Source organism: Lagenorhynchus albirostris, chromosome 20 (assembly GCF_949774975.1).
Source record: "Lagenorhynchus albirostris chromosome 20, mLagAlb1.1, whole genome shotgun sequence".
Lineage (NCBI taxonomy): Eukaryota > Metazoa > Chordata > Mammalia > Artiodactyla > Delphinidae > Lagenorhynchus > Lagenorhynchus albirostris.
The window spans coordinates 17,900,432-17,924,030 of record NC_083114.1 but is presented as its reverse complement, the minus strand read 5'-3'; the positions used below and the strand labels follow the sequence as shown (position 1 = coordinate 17,924,030).

The 23,599-nt window shown below is 42.1% G+C and overlaps 1 protein-coding gene across 10 annotated transcripts in view; it reads right to left on the bottom strand.

Moving 5' to 3' along the window:
- RHOT1 (ras homolog family member T1) overlaps nt 1-14,593 on the bottom strand; it is a 61,914-nt gene extending 47,321 nt beyond the window's left edge. For 4 of the 10 annotated variants that reach the window (XR_009537642.1, XM_060134788.1, XM_060134791.1 and 1 more), the window contains exons 1-3: nt 14,332-14,591; nt 3,401-3,459; nt 939-1,020 (exon numbers count right to left, since the gene is read on the bottom strand). Coding sequence is in view for 9 of the 10 variants with exons in the window: in XM_060134788.1 (XP_059990771.1) it covers nt 939-1,020; nt 3,401-3,459; nt 14,332-14,407 (217 nt within the window). In the remaining variant the exon portion in view is untranslated. Of the gene's footprint in view, nt 1-938; nt 1,021-3,400; nt 3,460-14,331 lie in introns of all 10 variants that reach the window. The other 6 variants (XM_060134786.1, XM_060134789.1, XM_060134784.1 and 3 more) reach the window with 5 other exon arrangements.
- Between the last annotated feature and the right edge of the window lie 9,006 nt (nt 14,594-23,599).

The window sequence follows — 23,599 nt, the reverse complement described above, 5'->3', positions numbered from 1 at the left end:
ATTTCAATATGTAATCAATAGAAAAATTATTAATGAGATATCGTACATTCCTTTTTTCATTTTCTAAATCCACTTATATTTTATACTTAGAGCACATTTCAATTTAGACCAGACACATTTTAAGTGTTCAACAGTCATATGTATCAGACTGCAAAGTATTTCACTTTTGGAATATATGGAATACCAGCTCAGCAAAACAAAGTATTACTAATGTAGTTATACCCATTTTAAAAAATAGATTTCATTTTTTAGAGCAGTTTTAGGTTCACAGCAAAACTGAGTGGAAGGTACAGAGATTTCCCATATACCTCCTGCATTCATATATAGCTTCCCCCAGTATCAACATCTCTCATCAGAGTGGTACACCTGTTACAACTTCCCTTTCTTTCCAAAAGAAGTCCCAGAACAAAGTAAAATAATTTAATGACTAAAAAGTAAAGTAGTAGTGTGTAGAAAAACTTTACATTATTAAAGGCAATATAGATGTGCTTCCATTATCATATACTGTAAGCAAGATGATAACTGTTTTAGCTTTTTTTTTTTTAAGGACAAAGTCTGACAAATTAAAAAACAAATTTAGAACTCAAAAATTTTTCAAATTAGAACGCTTTCTACATCATCAGAGCATGCCTGAATGTCTGATAACAAAATTAACACAGAACTTCTCTCTGCAAACATGCAAATTCAAGGAGGGTATCATTTGTCTGGTCATTTGCCATCCCTCCTTCTTTTTCGTTATTACAGAATCCAACTTGGTAAATTAGGGACAGAGAACTGCTTTTCGTGGGGTGTGGGGTAACACAAAAATAGTAAATGATCATTTACTGCTAGAGAAAAGGAACACCCCTCTTAAAACATTTTTTAAAGCTCATTTAAGTACCTTTTTATGGACTATTAAATTAACTCTACAGCTTCACCTACAAGAAGACATTCACTACCTGAGTAATCTACAATGTGCGTTGGAACTCTCTCAGGGGTGACGTCAGCTGGAATGGTGATTTCTTCTGCCCGGGGAGGAACCTTCATTTGCAAACAAATATAAAAAAGGAAAAACCTTTGAATATTGTCAATCAAACTTGTTAACAGATTACGTAAATTTATCCATATATTAGCCCCTTTTGCCAATACTTATCTTTACAAGTATTTATTGTACTTTTAAATGCTTATTTTTATGCTTTACCACAGATGCAAATATATATGAAAACTATATGATAAAACACGTTTTTAAAAAAAACATGCACATTTATACCTATGTGGGCACAGGACATATTAAGGATACTTCAGCTCCTAAATTAATTTGGTGTTTAAAAATTAGATTTTTTAAATGTAGTTTTCATTCTATTTTGTTGAAGGCTTAAGATACTCTGCAAATGAAGACCTATGTTAATCTAAAATAATCCTCAAATAAATTAATAAATTATCAAAATCATTTCTTCTAGAAGATAACTGGCTACACAAGCCTTATGCTTAATGACCCTATTACTTAGAAAAACTCCTTATCCACGCCCAAAAGGACTATGCTAAAATGACAATTCTGGACTTCCTTGGTGGCGCAGTGGTTAAGAATCCGCCTGCCAATGCAGGGGACACAGGTTCAAGCCTTGGTCTGGGAAGATCCCACATGCCATGGAACAACTTAGCCCGTGCACCACAACTACTGAGCCTGAGCTCTAGAACCCGTTAGCCACAACTACTGAGCCTGCGTGCCACAACTGCTGAAGCCCGCGTGCCTAGAGCCTGTGCTCCACAACAAGAGAAGCCACCACAATGAGAAACCCGCGCATCACAACAAAGAGTAGTCCCCATTGGCCGCAACTAGAGAAAAGCCTGCGCGCAGCAACAAAGACCCAACACAGCCAAAAATATAAATAAATAAATAAATAAATAAACTTATAAAAGAATTAAAGAAAAAAATAAAAACAAAATAAATAAAATAAAAAGACAATTTAAACTAAATTAAACTATCATAGAAAACTTTTAGGTATTATAACCTGAGTGATCCTAATTAACGTTACTGATTCCACACACCACATATGAAAGTACACTCCATTTTACAAATTAAGCTATGATTTATTTAACTATCTTATTTAAGAGAAAAAAAAAGCAAAAGAAACAATGAGTGGGACTTCCCTGGTGGCGCAGTGGTTAAGAATCCGCCTGCCAGTGCAGGGGACACAGGTTCAAGCCCTGATCTGGGAAGATCCCACATGCCGTGGAGCAACTAAGCCCATGTGCTGCAACTACTGAACCTACGCTCTAGAGCCCGCGAGCCACAACTACTGAGCCCGAGTTCCACAACTACTGAAGCCTGCGTGCCTAGAGCCCATGCTCTGAAACCAGAGAAGCCACCCAATGAGAAGCCCGCGAACCGCAATGAAGAGTAGCCCCCGCTCGCCACAATCAGAGAAAGCCCGCACACAGCAACAAAGACCCAAGGCAGCCAAAAATAAAAATAAATTAAAAAAAAAAAAGTAAACAATGAGTGGTCACATGGCAGTTGTAATTTTTGAAATAACTACCACGTAATACATCAAATTCCTCTCTAAACAGCAAAATTGAACAGATATTCCTAATTAAACAAGAGTAAAGAAATGATAAATGTAAACCGTGGCACTAATAATACCTACCATGTGAAGAAAGAAAATAAAAAGAAATAATTTTCATCCCTTTTGCATTGATCCCATTCCTCATAACAATATCTTAACGTTACATAAGGCCTTAGCCAACAGTCCCCCATACTGGAACTTCCAAAATGTAATAAATAAATACATTGCCAGCAATAACAAAACCACCTAACTTTTGGCGGCACTCTATTATTACTAAGCTTATCTCATTTGAGATCCATAACAATCCTTTGAGGTAGGCAAAGGTGGAATGAATTAGATTTTTTATTTGCAAAATGATGCAGGTGGATAATATTTGAGGTTTTCAAATATGTGTGTCAGAATTCTAGAGGTTCTAATGCCTCAAAGACTGGGGAGTGTCAGATGGAAGGCAAGCGGGGAGCCAGACCTTTTACCCTTACTTCAACTAAAGGAATACTCCATCTGTTCTATATTTTGGGCTTATGAAAAACATTAAGAGAGGATGATACAGCTTAGATATCTCTAACATCCCTTTCAGCTCCCATTTTACAGATGAGACAACTAAGGCACAAGATGACAAATGTCCTAGCCAAGATCAAAAGTAAGAAACACAAAGGCCTTACGTAGTGAACTCAGAACTAGTTTGACTCTTTCTCCTACACTATATTTCAAAGATGTCTTGTAAAAACTACCACAAGCCTTTCTAAAAGTCATAACTATCAGAAAGAAACCACATGCGAAAATATATTCTATTTAACTCAATTTTGATAAAATTTTAAAAATTTTAAATATAGTTAAGAAATCAAAATGTTTACCTCTTCTGGGAATTCTTCACTGACCAGAGACATAATCAGTGATGTCTTCCCAACTCTAGCTGTGAAAAGAAAGAATTACTTTAATAAAGTATTTAGATTCTACATAACCTCAAATTTAGCAACCACACGGGGAAGTCTGTTATTTGTTACCTAAAATCAGAGGCATCCAAATTAGCATGTTTTAGTACAATACTTAAATTATATCTTTTTCTTCTGCTTAGTAAAGTTACACATATTCATTGTTTAAAACAAAAAATTACCAAAATATATAAAAGTAAAAATCTCCCATAGTATCCCCCATTGTTTAACATATGTAGTCTCCCAGATTTTCCTACACTTATATTTAACATAATAATAATTTACCACAGTAGAATCAGAGTATTTATACTATTTTGCAATCTTCCTTTATCACTTAATTATGTATTTGGACAGTATTCCACATCAATATTTTTAAATCTCCTGGGACGGGGAAAGGGAAGGTTATTATTTAATAAATATAGCATTTTCGTTGAGGATGAAGAAAAAGTTTTAGATGTAGAAAGTGGTGATGGTTATACAACACTGTGAACACATTTAATGCCCCTGAACTGTACACTTACAAAAGGTTAAAATGTTTAACATTGTCTTGTATAGTTTATCACAATTTTTAAAAATAGCAATAGTGCACTTTATATTAACATTTAAAAAGCTTCCTACATTATTTTTGATAGCTGTATAAGAATCCATTGTATGATGTCATAATTTATTAACGTAATTTCCTAACAATGAACAGTATTCAGATTTTCACTTTTATAAACAATGGTGCAATGAGTATTTTTACAGGATAAATTCCTAGAAGTGGAACTCAAGTTAGCATGCATGATCTTTTTTGTTTTAATAGACATTGTTAAATTAGCTCCAAAAAAGAATAAACTAATTTACATCCTCACCAATAGAAGAGCAGAGTGCCTATTTCTTTATATTTTTATCTCATTTCTTTTTTAGGGTATCATATTTAAAGGGTTAGTAAGAGCAAAGATACTTTCCTGTTACATTTTCTAACCTAGAAATTTTTTTTAATGCACAAACTTAAATTCTTAATCTTCTTGCTAAAAATTGACTTTCATTCCCATCATTTTCTGACAATATAATTACTATTGCTAGATATTCAAATGCTTATCAACTAAATCCTCTTGTGATGCTAGAGGAAAACAGTCCACCTGCCTGTTAATCTCTGCCGTAATAGAAAATTATAGATTTCAAAAGTCAAGTCTAGAGTTTCCCTGGTGGCGCAGTGGTTGAGAGTCCGCCTGCCGATGCAGGAGACACGGGTTCGTGCCCCAGTCCGGGAAGATCCCACATGCTGCGGAGTGGCTGGGCCCATGAGCCATGGCCGCTGAGCCTGTGCGTCCGGAGCCTGTGCTCCGCAACGGGAGAGGCCACAACAGTGAGAGGCCCGCGTACCGCAAAAAAAAAAAAAAAAAAAAAAGTCAAGTCTAAATATAAAAGAACTGGAAAATGTTAAAGTTAAGGAAAGTCACATTCCTTTTCTAAATGACTAAAAGAAAGGGTGACTAAAAATACCAGTCAAAGGACTTCCCTGGTGGCGCAGTGGTTACGAATCCGCCTGCCAATGCAGGGGACACGGGTTTGAGCCCTGGTCCGGGAAGATCCCACATGCTGCGGAGCAACTAAGCCTGTGTGCCACAACTACTGAGCCTGTGCGCTAGAGCTCGCGAGCCACAACTACTGAGCCCGCATGCCACAACTACTGAAGTCCACGCACCTAGAGCCCGTGCTCTGCAACAAGAGTAGCCCCCGCTTGCCGCAACTAGAGAAAGAAAGCCTGAGCGCAGCAACGAAGACCCAACATAGCCAAAAAAAAAATAAATAAAATAAATAAATTTATTAAAAAAAAATACAAGTCAAGTCTCTGGAAAAATGATGACTGGCTAGAAAAGAGAGCACTGGTCAAAACAACTTAGAGGGTGTGCTGCAAACAAGCGGGTGCTGCAGATGGAGGGCAGATCAGATGGTTAACAGGTGTCTTCTAGCTCTGACTTCTTCAATCTTTACAATTTACATGTGTAAGAAGGCTTGGGCCTTCTTCAAGTGGCTGACAATAACATAACATCTCCATGAGTCACAGAATCAGGAGCCCATCATCACAGAACTGCTATAACCTAGTTATTGAAGGCAGCTTATCCAGCTCCCCACAAAAATTTTAGATGAAGAGCTAAGGGACCCAGCCACAGTGATTTTCTCATGGTCTCACTAAGAGAATAACCCATCTCCTGATAGCTAAGCACTATTCTTTCTCTTTCTTATGCCAGACATTAACAATTATTGTTAACACAAGTTAGTAATACAGAAAAGGAATGGTGACCACAAAAGTCAGGAAGCACCCCATACACAAATACTGTGTAAGTTAATTAAAATATTCAGATTCATTGGTGACTAATCCAGCAACTCTGGCTCAATTTTTTTTTAAACTTATATTCAGAAAATTTCAGACTTACAGAAAAATTGCAAAAATAATTCAAAGGAGTCAGGTCTATCCTTCAATCAAATTCCCCACACGTTGAACAACACAGGTGTGAACTGTGCGGGTCCACTTTGACACAGATTTTGTTTTTTCAATTGCAAATACTACACAATCTGCAGATCTTTGATGTGGAATCACAGATACAGAGGAACACAGTAAACAGTGGGCCAGCTATAAGTTATACAGAGATTTTCAACTGCACAGAAGGTCAGTACCCCTAACCCCTGCTTTGTTCAAAGGTCAAATGTAGTTACCTTAAAATGGGCCAAGCCACCGTCCTCTTATTCCAGATACTTAAAACAACAAACCTTTTAGAAGATCCAATGCCTGTACAATACCTGTGACCTTTGACCTTCTGGGCCTTTCTGGCCCTAGGAGAGATGTCTGCTTTTTCCCTGGTTATCTCCAAAATCCTACAACTATCACCAGCACAGATGTTCCCAGAAACTTTTCCATTTCTGAAGAACTCTCCTGGATATCTTATACAGCTGACCCTTGAACAATGAGGGGGTTAGGAGTGCTAACACACGCACAGTTGAAAATAGTGTTACTTATAGTCGGCCTTCTGTATCAGTGATTCATCTGTATCCTCATCCCTGGATTCAAGCAACTGCGGATTGTGTAGTACTGTAGTATTTACTATTGAAAAAGATCAGCAGATAAGTGGACCTGCAAAGTTCCAACCCATGTTGTTCAAAGGTCAACTGTACCTGTCTACAATGTTATCCTTGATCTACTAAGTTAGGAATGGGAAAAAATGAATCAGATACTCAATAATCAGATACTCAATAATCAGATACTGATAATCCCCTTTTTAGAATTACCTTTTAAAAATTTTATTTGTATCCTACCACTCAAAGGCCCTCATCAGTTTCAGAAGAAACCTACCTACCTTTGAATCCTTAACTCAAAATGTTAAACAAAATCTTCAAAATTAAATCAATCAACAATATCAAAAAGCCTATTAGTTTCCAAGACAGCAAAGGACTTGTTTCTCCTTAATCACCATCACTCAGGATCCCTTAGCAAAATGCAGGTCTTCAACAGGCGTTCTGTGTTACCTTTAAAGTTCCCCCTTACCGTAATCTTTAAAATGCATCCATTCTTCCTCATCTCTCTTCTTAAAACTCATTACGACAACCCCTTTCTTGGTCATAGTCCCTTTTCTGCTTTTCTCATGGACCCTCTGTATCCCCAGTGATATTTTCAGAAGAGAAAACCAACGTTCTGAGGAAATCTAGATTTCTCCACAGCTCAGCTCCTCACGGCAGTTCTGGCTACCTGCAGCAACTCCTGCCAAAGCACAGACCTGTCACCATGTCCATTCCAACAGGGCAGGCCTCAGAGACAGGAAAGGAAATGGCTTGGAGACGAGGCACTGTAAAGACGGCAACAATTAAAGAGTTTTACTTATGCTTGATCATACAGACTTACAAGACAGCAATACCAAAGAGTGGGGATAATTAATTTATTTGTATGATACTACCTTTCAAAGTGTGACATTTCTACTCATTCGTATCCTGCCTCATTTGTTAAAGAATCTGAGGCAATTTAGCACTCACTACAATAAAACAATCCCATGTAGTTTCTGAAGTAATTGTATAATAAAAGGTCTTTTAAAAAATCAAAGAACATGAATCTCTCCCACATAAAAATCCAAGAGTGATTTCCTTTTTTAAAACAAGTTCAAAATTAGAGCAAGAGAGAGAGATTACAGTGAATTTGGGAAAAAATGAATGAGCATGTTTTCATTAGTACCATTTTGGGTTTCCTTTTGGAAGAGCAGTGAAATGACAGCTGCTTTAACTAATAAAGGATTATACAGATGTGATTGAGTTTCAAAATGCTTTGGTGAGGAACTTCCCTGGTGGCTCAGTGGTTAAGAATCTACCTGCCAATGCAGGGGACACGGGTTCGAGCCCTGGTCCGGGAAGATCCCACATGCCGTGGAGCAACTAAGCCCGTGCGCCACAACTACTGAGCCTGCGCTCTAGAGCTCGTGAGCCACAACTACTGAGCCTACGTGCTGCAACTACTGAAGCCCACGCACCCAGAGCCCATGCTCTGCAACAAGAGAAGCCACCGCAATAAGAAGCCCGCGCACTGCAACGAAGAATAGCCCCCTGCTCACCGCAACTAGAGAAAGCCCACGCGCAGCAAGGAAGACCCAACAGATCCAAAAATAAATAAATAAATAAATAAATAAAAACATTTAACCAAAAAACAAAAAAATGCTTTGGTGAATCTAAAGTAGGGCTTTTTTGCTTCTCTTAAGGCCTACCCACCTAACCTTGAGTGAGACTATCAAAGAAATAATGAAGCAGCAAGTTTAAAATTAAAGTTAAAATAGGCCACTTTCAAGCTAATTTTAATTGAGAAAATAAGTGAATGTCTTGAAGGAAAAAATTTTAGAATATTAAAATTTTAAGACTCTTTAAATAAGCCTATAATCAAAAAGGTTCCTTATGGGAATCCCCTGGCAGTCCAGTGGTTAGGACTCCACGCTTCCACTGCCGAGGGCTCAGGTTCGATCCCTGGTCAGGGAACTAAGATCCTGAAACCCACGCAGCACAGCCAAAAAAAAATCCCTTATGACAATGGCAGATGAGTATAAACGTTGCATATTTTTAACTACTCCAGAAAATAGAAATTATTTCCATAAAGGAACATATGCCAAGCTCTTCTCTAATTATTGTACCAATTAAATTTTATATTTAATATAATATATACTATAAATATTTTATATAGTACAATTTTATGATAAATATAATTAAATATAATAATTATATATAATATAAACATTTTAATATAAATATTAATATGGAGGACAAAAAAATTATCCTTTGTTAGCCAAACATCTGATGGTCTCTATTTCCTCTATTTTGCCTGAGAAATATTAAAGTGATCTATAAAAATTAAAAGCATGGCCACAATTATCCCCAAGGACAGAAGGCCTTCTGATTCAGTTCAACACAACATGCTACAGTTCCGTCTGAAACCCCATGCTTCTAAGTAGGTCATTCATGGGAAGCATACTTCATCATTATAGAACAAATTATCTAGATTTATCCCAGCTAAAAATTTGTCTTTTCATCACATCTTTTGAACATCTACTTCTAAATGACAGCAAATTCTTAATATTCATGAAGTGGAAGTAATATTCCCTGGTTCCAATTGCCATCCTACCAGCCATATTGACTATTTTTCTTGATAACAAACACCCCATGCTTCAAGTAGCAAAGGGATCTACCTACTCCTCATTTTTATCTGCTTCTTTATTAAGAAGCCTTGCTGGCTCGTCTTAATTTATTGTAATTAGAATACACAGGGAGGAGGAGAGTAGCTATGAAGTTGTATTTTTAACTGGAAAATTTTAGCATTTGGGGAAATAGCTGAGCATTGTTCCAAAGGAAAATTTCATCAACCATATGCAGACAACGTGGGCTGCAGAAGGACAAATGCTATGGTCTATCCCTCTCCTTCAAACTACATCAACACTAGTGCCCAACTGGTGCCGGCAGAGCAGAAAAGACAGCAGAGAACAGGTCTCAGTACAGATGTAAGGATGATGTAGAAGAGACTCTCTATATGAATAGAATAGGCTATGTAGAATGGACTTTCTACGGCCAATCACCCAGGTACTATCACCCAGGTGATAGTAGGTACCATACTGCGTTGTGTTATCACCAGACACAGTATAATTGAAACTGGAGCAGTTTAATCTTCAAATATCATTCTAACAAAGACCAGAATGGAGACCAATATGGCTTTAAAAAGATCATAGAAAGTTTTTCTCCAAAATAAATGCTAGCTTATTCCTGAAGTGTCTTTGACTCTTACACCTAAAGAATCTTTCTCTAACTCCTTTAAACCTCCAAGATGGCCTCTGGTGGTTCAAGGAGAAGCTGACCTCTTTTGGCAAGGACTATAATTCCTGGCAGCCAAGACATGAACTAGACATGGCATTGCCATTATAAGTCACTGGTCTACTTCATTGCCACAACACAGGAATCTCCCCAACAAAATAAAGCTAAGAACATGGACAAGAGACTGGATGAATGCTGCCCCTTCAAATCCTAACAATAACCACATCAGACCAGACTTTAAGAAAGGAGAATGATCACATTTTTATGACTAAGAGGAGTGGTTTGGAAAACAAGGAAAGTCTAAATAAACTAAACTAGCTTGAACTCGTTCATTCTTTCAACAACTATTTGAGTGCCTACTTTGTGCCAGGCCTACTCTAGGCCTGGGGAAATGGCAATAAACAAGACCAATCCCCTACAAAGCTTACCTTCTAGCCCAAGTAACAACAGAAAAAAGAGAACAAATATGCAGGGAAGTAGGGATAATGCCTGGGTCAGGGCCCTCTTATAGAGAAAGCAAAGTAAAGGAGAGAGTAGTACAAGAACAAAGCAAGGGCCAGATTGTGAAGGACTCTGCATGACTGCATTAAAAAGTTTAATGGCCTCGGGACTTCCCTGGTGGTCCAGGGGTTAAGACTCTGCACCTCCAGTGCAGGGGGCATGGGTTCGATCCCTGGTTGGGGAACTAAGATCCCGCATGCCTCACCGTGCAGCCAAAAGTTAAAAAAAAAAAAAAAAAAAAAATTGAATGGTCTTTAAGCGAAAGTAGAAATATCAGAGAATTAAATGGGTAACACGATCTGGGATATTTTTTAAAGATGACTCTGTCTGCTACATGGAGAACGGACGAAATTAGAAGCAGGGATACCAGTTAAGGAGATATTACAAAAGCCTAGGCCAGAGCCAACCAAAGTGTGAGCTAGTTTGGCAGAAGTTTCGATGATAAACCAAGCAGTTAGACAAACTGCGTAAGAGATACCGGACTCATTTAAAAAGAGGATAACAGTTCCACTTTCTTAATTAATTTGACCAGAAAACAAATATATCTCAATTTAATTTAAAAACAAGACTTCACTAAAACTAAGACTATCTTGTGTACTTTTTTTTTTTTTTTGCAGTACGCAGGCCTGCGCCACCAGGGAAGCCCCTATCTTGTGTACTTTTAATGCAGCTACAGGATTTAGATAAAAGGTTAATAAGGCTCATTCCTCATATTATAACAAGGACATCTGTTAAGCATACTAATGCAAATCTAGTTAAATGCAAATTCTGGCCAATGAAATTGACCATGGAAAGTTATAACCTGAAGAACTAAGTTTCATGTGGTTGAATTTTTAATTTTTTGTTTTGTTTAAAGAATGGTAATTAACTTTTAATTTGGCCTGAATAGCATTCAATATGTTCAATAATTAAGGTAAGGTGAAGAAGATACTTAAAATACTTTGGCTTTCTCTGCAAATAAACACCTTAAAATTTATAGACAGCCTAACTTTTCTGATCTAAGCAGTCAACAGACATTCAGCAACCAGTTAGCATTAAAGCCTGGCTGGCTCAGAATCCAAATTCTGGATGGGTCAAGAAAAGATCCATTTCACCTCCAGAGTACAGTATAGGTTAAGCCAACAGAATGTTGAAACTGCTCACAACTGTTTGGGAGCCTCAGTGAATGAAGCTGCTGCTGTGTGGTTCAGGGACGGACACTAACAGCAATAAAATGTACTGAAGTGATTGAGAAAGAACAGGCTTTACAACAACTCCAGAGACGATGCTCCTTTTTCTTTTCGTTTCCTATTTCCCTTAGTTAACCATCTTAAAACTACAAATGAATTATTATGACTTCTTCCTTAAAAAGTGGTTTTCCTGAGCTTCCCTGGTGGCACAGTGGTTAAGAATCTGCCTGCCAATGCAAGGTAAACGGGTTCGAGACCTGGTCTGGGAAGATCCCACATGCTGCGGAGCAACTAAGCCCGTGCGCCACAACTACTGAGCCTGCACTCTAGAGCCCGTGAGCCACAACTGCTGAACCCACGTGCCACAACTTCTGAAGCCCACGTGCCTAGAGCCCATGCTCCGCAACAAGAGAAGCCACCGCAATGAGAAGCCCGCGCACCGCAAGGAAGAGTAGCTCCCGCTCACAGCAACTAGAGAATGCCCGCGCGCAGCAACGAAGACGCAATGCAGCCAAAAATAAATAAATAAAATTTTAAAAAGTGGTTTTCCTGATAAATCTGTGTATCAGACCAGTATCAAAATAGTTTTGGTCACACTTATTGTTTACCTAGCATTTAAAGTACTACAACTAGGCTAAGTAGCTGTCAGATGTTTACATTAAATCTCAAAAAGTAATGCTTCAGTCATTTCCCCCCAGAATTCAACCCTTTACTATAACTAATTAAAATTATATATTCCAAATAAGTGTAGCTCTTTCTCATATATTTTTAAAATTTATTTTATTAATTTATTTATTTTTGGCTGCGTTGTGCCTTCGCTGCTGCGCACGGGCTTTTCTCCGGTTGCGGTGAGCGGGGGCTACTCTTTGTTGAGGTGTGCAGGCTTCTCGTTGCAGTGGCTTCTCTTGTTGCGGAGCATGGGCTCTAGGCACACAGGCTTCAGTGGTTGTGGCTCGCGAGCTCTAGAGCACAGGCTCAGTAGTTGCGGCACACGGGCTCAACTGCTCCGCGGCACGTGGGATATTCCCGGACCAGGGCTCGAACCGTGTCCCCTGCATTGGCAGGCAGATTCCCAACCACTGCGCCACGAGAGAAGCCCATTTCTCATACTTTTAAATGTGGAAAAAAAAATCACGTATATAAACTTGGCCTAAAGTTTTCGGTATCATCCTCTTTAAGAAAAATGTCTTCCTCAAAAACGAAGGCTTTCTCTTGTGTCAAGTTTCTCCCCATCTAAAAACTCTCACATATACACTCTTACCAATTCTATTATTTGCTTTCAATTCATCAGAATATGGCTTGTAATTTTTCTAACAAATTTTTAAGTCTTTTATGTATTTCAAAATAAGTAATACTGTTAACCTTTTAGCTTAAATGTCCTAAGGCTGACAATATATCTCACATATGTATAGCACTTCAATTCAGATGTTTTACAGACTACTGATTATATGTAATTGCTCCCTATATTCAAAACTAAAACCAAAACAAAGAATTTTTGTTTAAAAAAATTTTTTTTATCCATCAGTTTTTTAAGTGGGACATCTACTCACTTTCCCTACCTTGCTCCAAATGCATCAACAAGAATCATATTCCTGAACTTTGTCAAGGAAGTCCATGCAAAACACAGATTGACACATGTGTTGTTATAAATTAAAACTAAAATTCACAACTGCAAACCAAAAAGTAAACTGTGTCTGGCTAAGCTTACTTCTAAATTCTGATTCTAAAGGAAGATTTCTACAATAGCAGGTGAACAGAGGTTTCTATGAACAGCAAAGAACACTACAGAAGAGGGTAAAAATGTGTTCGCTTCCTTCGTTGGGAGTGCATCACAGTGACCTGGAGGGGCTACTCTAGAATGAAACGGGGTTTAGAATAGAAAGCTTCAAAACAGCAAAGTCAGGTCATTAACTAATGTACTTTTAAAACAAACGGTCCAGTCCTCCCCAGCCCACTTTCTTATTTTAGTCCTACCACTTGAGTCATGTAACTTGAACAATATCAAGAAGTCCCTGCTGTTCTGTCCCCAAGTCAGTGAACAGAAGACATGTCTCCTTTATTACATCTTCAAAAAGTGAAATCTAAGAATCTCTGCGGGGGAGGGGGGGTCTCACGTGTGCCCGTCATTTTTAAATTAATTACCAAGTAGTTATGAAATAATGTTTTAAAAGATGGGGGAAACTAGGCTTTAGGATAACAATAATTCTCTCAACTTAAGGACACTCCCCATTTAAGTATTCATTCATTGAGCACTTGTATAACTTGAAGTTGAGAGTAAATTTTTGAGGAAACATCGAGTGTACCTGGAGTTATTCCAATGCAAAGAGCAAATACCGCTTAAAATGCTCCGTGCCTTACAGTCACTGCCTAGAGCGAGGGAACACCGCGAGCGCAAAAACATGCAGACACCTGACCTTGCCCACAAGTCGAACAGTTCTGCACCCCTCCCCCTAGCTTCCCCGGGAGCCAGTTCACGCCATCCCAATTGGTCAGTCTGCCTGTTCCAGCACCTGCCTGGCAGGAACAAGGGAATCTCCACGGAAGACGAAAGGGTCTGAGAGGAGGCGGCCTCGGAAACGCGGAGGCCCGGGAGGAGAGCATTCCAAGAGAAAAAGGAGAGGACCTTCGGAGGGATGAGGCCGGGCGGTCAGAGGCTAATGGCGACACGGCTTGAGGGTGATGACGGGGGGACAGAGGACGGGAGGGCTCAGGAGGGCCCAGGTGAGGTGAGAGATCGAGGGCCGCCTGCGGGCAGCCGAAAGGGAAGAGCGGAGGAGCTGGGAGGCCTGGGGGCGCGGAGGTTGGGCAGTGGGGCGGCAGGGGCTGCGGTGGCCGCGGCCAGTCCCGGCCAGCCCGGGCGCGCGGACTCACGTTCTCCCACCAGAAGGATCCGCACGTCTTTCTTCATGTCTGCGGCTCGCAGGGGCCGGCCTCGGCCCGCACGCATGGAGCGGACTCCTCTCGCCCGGAGCGCCCAGCCCGCGGCGCCACTCTCCCCACGCTGCCGGCGCCGCCTGCGAGCCTCTCCCACCGCCCCGCCCGAACCTCGGCCTCCCGGGCCCGCCGCACCACCTCCTCAGCAGCTACCCTGCTCAAGAGCCGGGACAGCGCCTGCTCCGCCTCCTCCGGCTCCGCGAGTCGCGGCGGCGGCGGGGCGACGGGGCGCCGCGAGGGACAAGCGCTTTCGGAACGCGAACGCTCTCTGTCCCGGACCTACGCCCCCGCCATCAGGTTCGCCGCCGAGCATCGAGCGGGAGTCTCGATGGGATACGCTTTGGGCCGGGAATTTGAGTGGCAGGGTCGCTAGTCTGACCCCATTTCTTTTACGAAATAGCGGCAGGAGAAGTTTTTCGTCCAAGGTCGTATAGCTAGACCTTGGCAGTGTGACTCAGGGCAAGAATATTCTTACCTGACTGACTATAAACTCCAGAAGAGCAGCGACCTGTCCACCTGGTTTTCAGAAGTATTCCCCACCTTATTGGACAAAGCCCTTAGAAAGCCTTAGAAAGCCTTCAGAAGTATTCCCCACCTTATTGGACAAAGCCCTTAGAAAGCGCTTGATTGAGTAAAGGATGACTACCTCCCAGAATCGAGTCCTTTCCACTACCAAAGCCCACCACCCTATCTGCTTTTTATCTGTGATGCTTATAAAATACGATTCTAAATAATGAGATTAGTTTCTACACTATCTGTGTAAACAGATTCATTTCTTTGTAACCAAACCAAGTGGTTTACTTTAGGCAGGGTCTTCTGGTACATCTCTTTACATAGGTTTGCCCAGCGCAGTGCCGGACACATAGGTGGCACTGAATAATAGCCTTGTACTAATTTTTCTAACATTGTCTTAATTTCCTCCTGACTCTCTCCATCCTGAGGAATTTGTTGCTATATCTCTCTATATATGCTTATATGTTTGAACAGTGCTTGGCGGACAGTGGGAGATAGATGGACAGATGGTTGGAGAGAGAGAGAGAATAAAGGAGGAAACACTATCTGTGCATAATGTGCCTTTTTTCTATCTTAAGTATTACAAAATGAATTTTTTGTAAGGGAATAAAAGGCACATGTGTATAATACCAATCCCCTTTTCTCCTAGGAGAAGCCTTGTGGTCTGGTGCAGCATTTAACAGCTGCTGACAAACTACATTAGTTTGAATCCAGAGCCCATCACCTGATAGTTAATGTGATCCTGAGTAAGTTCTTTTACTTCTCCAAGCCCGCCCCTTCTTCTGTAACATGGCAATAATGATAATAATACCTACCTTCTTAGGTGGTTGTGAAGAATATATAATACATGTCAAGCATTTGTCAGATGCACAGCACTTGCTCTACTGATCTCAGCTGTCATTACTGTTGTAGAGCTCACTGAAAAGTTGAAATCCACAGGTTTTGAAGCAAATTCATTGTTATGTTTATAACAGTATTTCACCATCTAAACTATATGATACCTGTAAGGAGTATAGGGGTGGAAGCCCTTCCAAAAAACACTCTCTCTGTGATATAAGGAGGAAGACAGGAAAGACACACTCCCTGCTCACTGGGAGATAATGAAGTCATATTCCAGGATGGAGACAAATAAGATGAACTTCAGAAGGCTTGATGGCCTGATCTTTCAGGGGAAAGTATTCCTCAGAATTTTAGTATTACAAAATGTTTGCGTTGGAAAGACCCTTATAGAGCACCTATTCTAATCCCACTATTCTATAGGTAAGACAAGCAACATCCAGAGAGATACCATAACTTGCCAAAAGGCATGACAGCTGAGACTGAGCCTGGGCTCTGCCATCCTGAGCATATGATGCTAGGCAAGTCACATGACCTCTCTGTGCCTCAGTTTCCTCTCAACCAAAGACTATCATCTTTTCCCAGCCTTCTACCTCACAGAGTAGTTTGGAGGATCCCATGAAACAATGTCTGTGAAAAAGGCTTTTTCTTTAAAAAAATAAATTGCATAAATATCAGATCACAAAGGACGAAGACCCTTTACAGAGGAGCAAGTTCTCTAGGGCACAGCTCCCTCCAAGCAAGACTTTGTAGAGAATCTTGACCCTGGGAGCCCTGCATCAGCATCGCCAGTGGATGCCGGTGTTAATTCTGTGGACATCAGGAGCGTGAGAAGAGACAAGGCCTTCGTGACGTTGCACATGCATGCTGGGTAAAGGCTTTGCAGGGGGAATCTCTGGAAGGCAGAGGGCTAGGAAGAAGAGTTTATTTAGGGGGAACATTGCAAAGATAATACTTCAAACTCTTTTGTAGAAAAAACTTACTTAAAAATCCAGACCCAAGGGCTGCAGAAAGGAGTCACCCAGCAAGCACTTACAGCCAGCGATGACTAAAATTTTGGTACAAAAGAAGACCAAAACTAAAGTGGGAGTGGGGAGCCGGACAAGCCAGAGTGTGCCTCACAGGCAATGTATCAATAAGTTTCTTTTTACAGCCCCTTCCCATCTCCCAATCAGCTATACTTCTGAAGCTCTGGCCTCCTGTCTTGCCTTGAGCTCTATGGCCCTCTCTTACGTTAACAGACATCCATCAGGGGTCACTCTGAAGTTCTCTTGGAGACAGCATAGCTCAGTGATTAAAAGCAGTGACTCTGGGGCCTTCCCTGGTGGTCCAGTGAGTAAGACTCCACGCTCCCAATGCAGGGGGCCTGGGATCAATCCCTGGTTGGGGAGCTGGGTCCCGCATGCCTGCTGCAACTAAGAGTCCACAATGCCTCAACTAGGACCCGGCGCAGCCTAAATAAATTAATTAATTAATTAAATAAAAGCAGGGACTCCGGAGTCTGCCTGCCTAAGTCTGAGCCTCAGCTTTACCAAGTACTAGCTGTGCATCATCAGGCAAATTTCTTACCTTCTCTAAGCCTCATCTGCCAAATGGGAATAACACCTCATGGGATTGTTATGAAGATCAAACGAGTTAATATAATAGAAAAATGCTTTGAATAGTGCCTGGTACATGGTCTGTAATATACAAACGTTGGATAAATAAAATAAACTGTGAGAGAAGTGACTTTTGTACACCTTTCTGAGCCACACGATGACACACACCGCAGCAACACAGAAGCCAGAGAATGGAGTTGTTGGCAGTGGAATTTACTGCTGGGATATTACAGATAGATGACTGTATGTATATTAAGTACATTGGATAAAGCGAAGAGGACAGATTAGTATCTAGAAAGCCCTGATGGCATTTCCCTCTAGAATGCTGGGAAGGAGCTCTACCTTCGCAAGACAAACTTCATGGCTTCTCAATTGTGAAGGGGACACTGGGGGTCTGAACAAAGTACCTTTGCCAGGATTTAAGAGGATCCATCTTTCACACCTATCAAAGAAGGAACTTGCAACACAGCCTCTCTCTGAGTCTCAGGACAGTGGAACACCCCAGGGCTGGTGGGCAGGCCTGCTGGGGAGAAGATATAGTGTGTGTTAAATGACTGACATTGGGTGGCACAAGAGGCTTGTCTCTGACTGGTGAGTTAGACACAGTCCTGGGCAGGAGTCCAAATTAGATGGGTTGGCATTGGTCCCACTCTTCAGACCCATCTATCTTTGGTCTCTCAAATTAAACCCATAGTGGCATCCATCTTCACTCTGGTCTCCCATTCCTTCCAGGAAGACTTCCTCCTTTTCCTGCCAAGCCTGATCTAGTGGAGCAGAAAAGTCCAATGCTTTGGTACAGAGTAAATCTTTATTTTATTTATTATTTTTTTTTTTTGTGGTACGTGGGCCTCTCACTGTTGTGGCCTCTCCCGTTGCAGAGCACAGGCTCCGGACGCGCAGGCTCAGCGGCCATGGCTCACGGGTCCAGCCGCTCCGTGGCATGTGGGATCTTCCCGGACCGGGGCACGAACCCATGTCCCCTGCATCGGCAGGCGGACTCTCAACCACTGCACCACCAGGGAAGCCCATAATGTAAATCTTTCTACCTCCTCTCTCCCCATCCCACCCCTAGCCAAAACCAGCCAGACTTGTGTGATTGTGTCCCACTCCTTCCAGTAATCTGCTCTCCCTGTCTGGCTGTGTTCACAGACAACCTCCCAGGCAACACAATGCCTTAACCCAGCAAAACTGAAAATATCCCCAGAAAGCTCCTAGGAAAATGACCATGATTTTAGCCTGAGTGGCCTTCCAGTACCTGCTTCTACAATTAGTGAGTCAGCTTTGATCTGATTAAAATTCATTGTGCACATGTTGCCACGTTAGACACAGTGACAGTGAAAGACTCCAGTCCTCTTGGTGGAAACCAGATCCACTCTGGGTAAACAGTTTTCAACTCTGGACAAGGGGGGTTGGGGGACACTCCAGGCAAAGCAAACCAGAATTGCAAAAGTACATAGTGTGACACAAAGCAGGGAGGCTGGGGTGGAGGGTATATGTCGGGGGATGACAGCAAATGGGGGCTAGAGGTAGGTAAGAGCAGAAACAGGAAGCAGAACTTCCTGTTGTAGGTGGGGAGCACTGGGGAGTTTTAAGCAGGGGAGTGACATGATCTGACTTCCATTTTGGAAAGTTCACATTAGCAGACTGAGAATGGATGGGAAGGGGGCTTCTGACTAGAGATAGAGGAGCTCGCATTAAAATGATCCGGGAGAGGGCTTCCCTGGTGGCACAGTGGTTAAGAATCCACCTGCCAATGCAGGGGACACGGGTTTGAGCCCTGGTCCGGGGAGATCCCACATGCCGCGGAGCAGGTGGGCCTGTGCACCACAACTACTGATCCTGCGCTTTAGAGCCACGAGCCACAACTACTGAAGCCCACGCGCCCAGAGCCCATGCTCCGCAAGAAGAGAAGCCACCGCAATGAGAAGCCCGCGCACCGCAATGAAGAATAGCCCCCACTCGCCGCAACTAGAGAAAGCCCATGCGCAGCAATGAAGATCCAACTCAGACAAAAATAAATAAATTAAAATAACCTGGGAGAGATGTGATGGGAGTCTGAACCAGAGAGCAGATGCAGAGGGAAGGGGGGGCCCAGAGTTGAAATGATTTGAGAAAGCAGAATCGAGGGTCAGAACTTGGTGACTAATTGTACAGAAGGTGGTATCAGAAAAGCTCCTATGGTAACTCCAAGACATTGTGTCCTGGAGATTGTCACTGACCAAAGCCATAAGTTTTTCTCCCCCAGGGTGTATTTATTTTGAAGAATAAAGGTGAAACAATTTCCCTTCACACGGAAGGAAGACACAGTCTTTCATATTGCACCAGACCAATCTCTTAGAATCACGTTTCGCAAAGTGGTGGAATAAGAGGTGTAAAAGTTGTGCAGGGACGTCAGAAACAGTGACTCTTGTGGACAGAAAGGTTTCCTTTTTCTATTTTCTTTCCATCCTGATTAAGTCAAGGTGAAATCCTCAGTAAATCTTAAATACCTGATAATCTTCTTTTGAGCCAGAGAGAGAGAGAGAAAGAGAGGGAGAGGGCAAGCCCACTTCAGGTTCAGAAACTTAGACAGACAACGGTACCAAGCTAGTCATTGTTTTGTTTTTCTTGAAACATACATTTAGGCTTATCCCTCTAATTAAGACACATGATTCTGGTTTTCATTTATATAAATATTTTAAAGTTTCCTTTTGAAATACATGTACCTAAAAGGGGAGATGTGAGTTGATTTAGGAAAAATATTAAGTAAAACATGGTACACGAGACAGAAATTCCCTGCTGGTCCAGTGGTTAGGACTCCGCACTTCCACTGCAGGGGGCCCGGGTTCGATCCCTTGTCCGGGAGCTAAGATCCCACAAGCCAGGCTGCACTGCCAAAAAAATAAAAAAGTACAGGGGATATGCAGATGTAACAAGAATCATGGCACATGAAAGGCTGAAGCTTAAGAAACCCTGTCCTTAAAACACCTATGGCTGTAAAAAGAAACGAAATTGAGCTATTTGTAATGAGGTGGATAGACCTAGAGTCTGTCATACAGAGTGAAGTAAGTCAGAATGAAAAAGACAAATACCGTATGCTAACACATATATATGGAATTTAAGAAAAAAAATGTCATGAAGAACCTAGGGGTAAGACAGGAATAAAGACACAGCCCTACTGGAGAATGGACTTGAGGATATGGGGACGGGGAAGGGTGAGCTGTGACAGGGCGAGAGAGAGGCATGGACATATATACACTGACAAACGTAAGGTAGATAGCTAGTGGGAAGCAGCCACATGGCACAGGGATATCGGCTCGGTGCTTTGTGACCACCTGGAGGGGTGGGATAGGGAGGGTGGGAGGGAGGGAGACGAAAGAGGGAGAGATATGGGAACATATGTATATATATAACTGATTCACTTTGTTATAAAGCAGAAACTAACACACCATTGTAAAGCAATTATACCCCAATAAAGATGTTAAAAAAAAACACACAAAAAAAACCCTATGGCTGGTTAGGAAGATAAATCCCAAATCAAAACAAATCTTCAGGGACTTCCCTGGTGGCCCAGTGGGTAGGACTCCACGTTCCCAATGCAGAGCTCCCAGGTTTGATCCCTCGTGCATGCGGCAACTAAGAAGCCCGCATGCCACAGCTGAGACCCGGCACAGTCTAAATAAATAATAAATAAAAATAAATAAATATATTTTTAAAATCTTCAGCATAACCTAAGTATGTATAATTAAAGAAGACTGCAGTTGTCTGGAAGGACCCAGTGATTAGGGTTTTGAGCAATTATGAATGAGGATGAATTTGGGGCTAAGGGCTCAGCAAGAGTAGGGGGTGATGGAGCTGAACATATACCAGGGAAGAGTCCCCTTTTCCTGTCAAAATCCCCAAGTGCCCCCCGGGGAAGGGACTTCTCCCTTGAACTGCGCAAGGCAGCCTGAGAGGTCTCCCCAGAGAGCAGCACTGTTTCACTTTGTGGTTTGTTTCTGCAATCAGCTAGGAAATAAAGCCTTCAAATTAAACTCTTCCGGAAAAAAAAAAAAATGTACTTGAGGGAGAAGCAAGGGACAGATAGGTGTAACTGTATTAGAGGTTGTTGTGAGCCTTAAGAAGGTGGTGGCTTCCTGCTTAGCAGGTGGTTCTTCCAGGAACCCAAAGCCCTAGACCCCAAAAATGGGTACAACCACTTAGATGTTTGAGAGAAACATCTCCAGATGGGGTGAGCGGCTGCCCCAGGAGCCCCTGATGGGACGTCTGGCTTGGTCCACGGTGGATGACTTCGTCCCCCACACGGTGTAGACCCCAGTGAGAGGTCCCTTCATCCACTGGCATTTCAGCTTCAGTTCTTCTCCGTGGGAGCATTTTCTGTTTTGTTTGAGTGAAGGGTGCTATTTTCCACAGTGTACTGGAAGGGATATGCTGACAGAAAACGTGAGACAAAAGCAAGGAAGCCAGAAATGATAACCTTTGTTCCCCACCTCTATGATTCTTGTGCTTTGGCTGCAGCTTGGGGAAATCACGTGGCCAGCCAATAAACCCCACGCGGACAGAGGCCCCATTATCCAAACCACCTGAAAGGATGGTATTTAATCAAAGGACCTAAGAAGCTAAAACCCTGGCCTCTAAATTCTTGGCACTTTCAAAAGGCAAACATCAAGGTGACTCTGGGTGAGAAGATAAAGGCTCCATAATGCACAAAGTGAGAACAGAGAGCCTTTTAATGGTCACCTGGCACAGAGAGGCCCTGTCCCTGCTTAGGCAACTCAAGGCCACTACACTGAGAACTGCCACCCACAACAAGAGAAAAAGAGCACCTCGTGGCTTTAGAGCTGTGTCCTATCAAAGTGGATGCCCAGGTCCTGGTCTCGACTGGGACCTTATCAGAGGGTATTAAGGTTAAGAGACTTGACAGTGGGAACACTGGGCCAGCTCCCAGCTCTGCCACGCTCGGCTGACTGGCCCTGCACAAAGCCCTCAACCGGTCCAGGACCCCCACCCTTCCCTCGTATGTTAACAGAAAGATGATAACACTCATCACGCAGGGTGGTCATGAGGCTCAGAGAGTAAATGAGTAGATCACAGGGGAAGACTTCTGCTTGCTCCTGTTTTCGAGGATTCCTGTGGAAATTAGGTGTGAATCTACAGATGTTAGAGATCAAGGTGTGTGATATGAAAATATAGTTATGTCATTTTTGCTGTGGTTATAATCACCCTGGCATTCTTCCAGTATCCTCATCTATTACATCAATTCTTTCAGCAACCCTTTGAGGAAGGTAAGGAAGGGCGAATAATAATTATTTCCATTTTACAGGGGAAAGAGAGGCAAAGAAGTGAAAGGCACCGTCAAAGATTGTCTGGCTGGTTTGTGTGGCAAGGTTTTCTGCTCAACCCCATCCAACAGAGCTGGAGTTCCACCTCTCCAACAGGTGCTAATAGAGCCTGACAGCCTACAGATGAATCGTAAGGAGAAGAAAGGGAGGGGAAGGCTGTAGATCAGGAGACTTCAGAGACATATCAACTGTTGATAGGTATGAGGGTTCTTCCTGGGGGTGATGAAAATGTTCTAAAATTAGATTATGGTGATGGTTTCACAACTCTGTAAACATACTAAAACACATTGATTTGTACACTTTAAATAGGTGAATTTTATAGTATGTAAACTATATCTCAACAAAGCCGTTAAGAAAAAGATATATCAGGGTTTTTTAGGGTTTATGCTAGGGATGCATGTTTGCGTGCTAAAACTCTAAAGAAATGCAAGTAAGTGATTACTATAAAAGTCAGGATGCCTTTCAGGTGGACGGAGGGTTTTGTGATTGGAATGGGGCACATGAAAGAGCATCTGGGGTGGGCAGCAAGGTTTTCTTTCTTTCTTTTTTTTTTTATAAATTTATTTATTTTTGGGCTGCATTGGGTCTTTGTTGCTGTGTGTGGGCTTTCTCTAGTTGCGGCGAGTGGGGGCTACTCTTTGTTGCGGTGCGCGGGCTTCTCATTGCGGTGGCTTCTCTTGTGGAGCATGGGCTCTAGGCATGCGGGCTTCAGTAGTTGTGGCACGTGGACTCAGTAGTTGTGGCTCATGGGCTCTAGAGCGCAGGCTCAGTAGTTGTGGCGCACGGGCTTAGTTGCTCTGAGGCATGTGGGATCTTCCCAGACCAGGACTCGAACCTGTATTCCCTGCATTGGCAGGTGGATTCTCAACCACTGGGCAACCAGGGAAGCCCAAGGCTTTATTTCTTGACCTGAAAGGTAGTTACAACTGTGTTTAA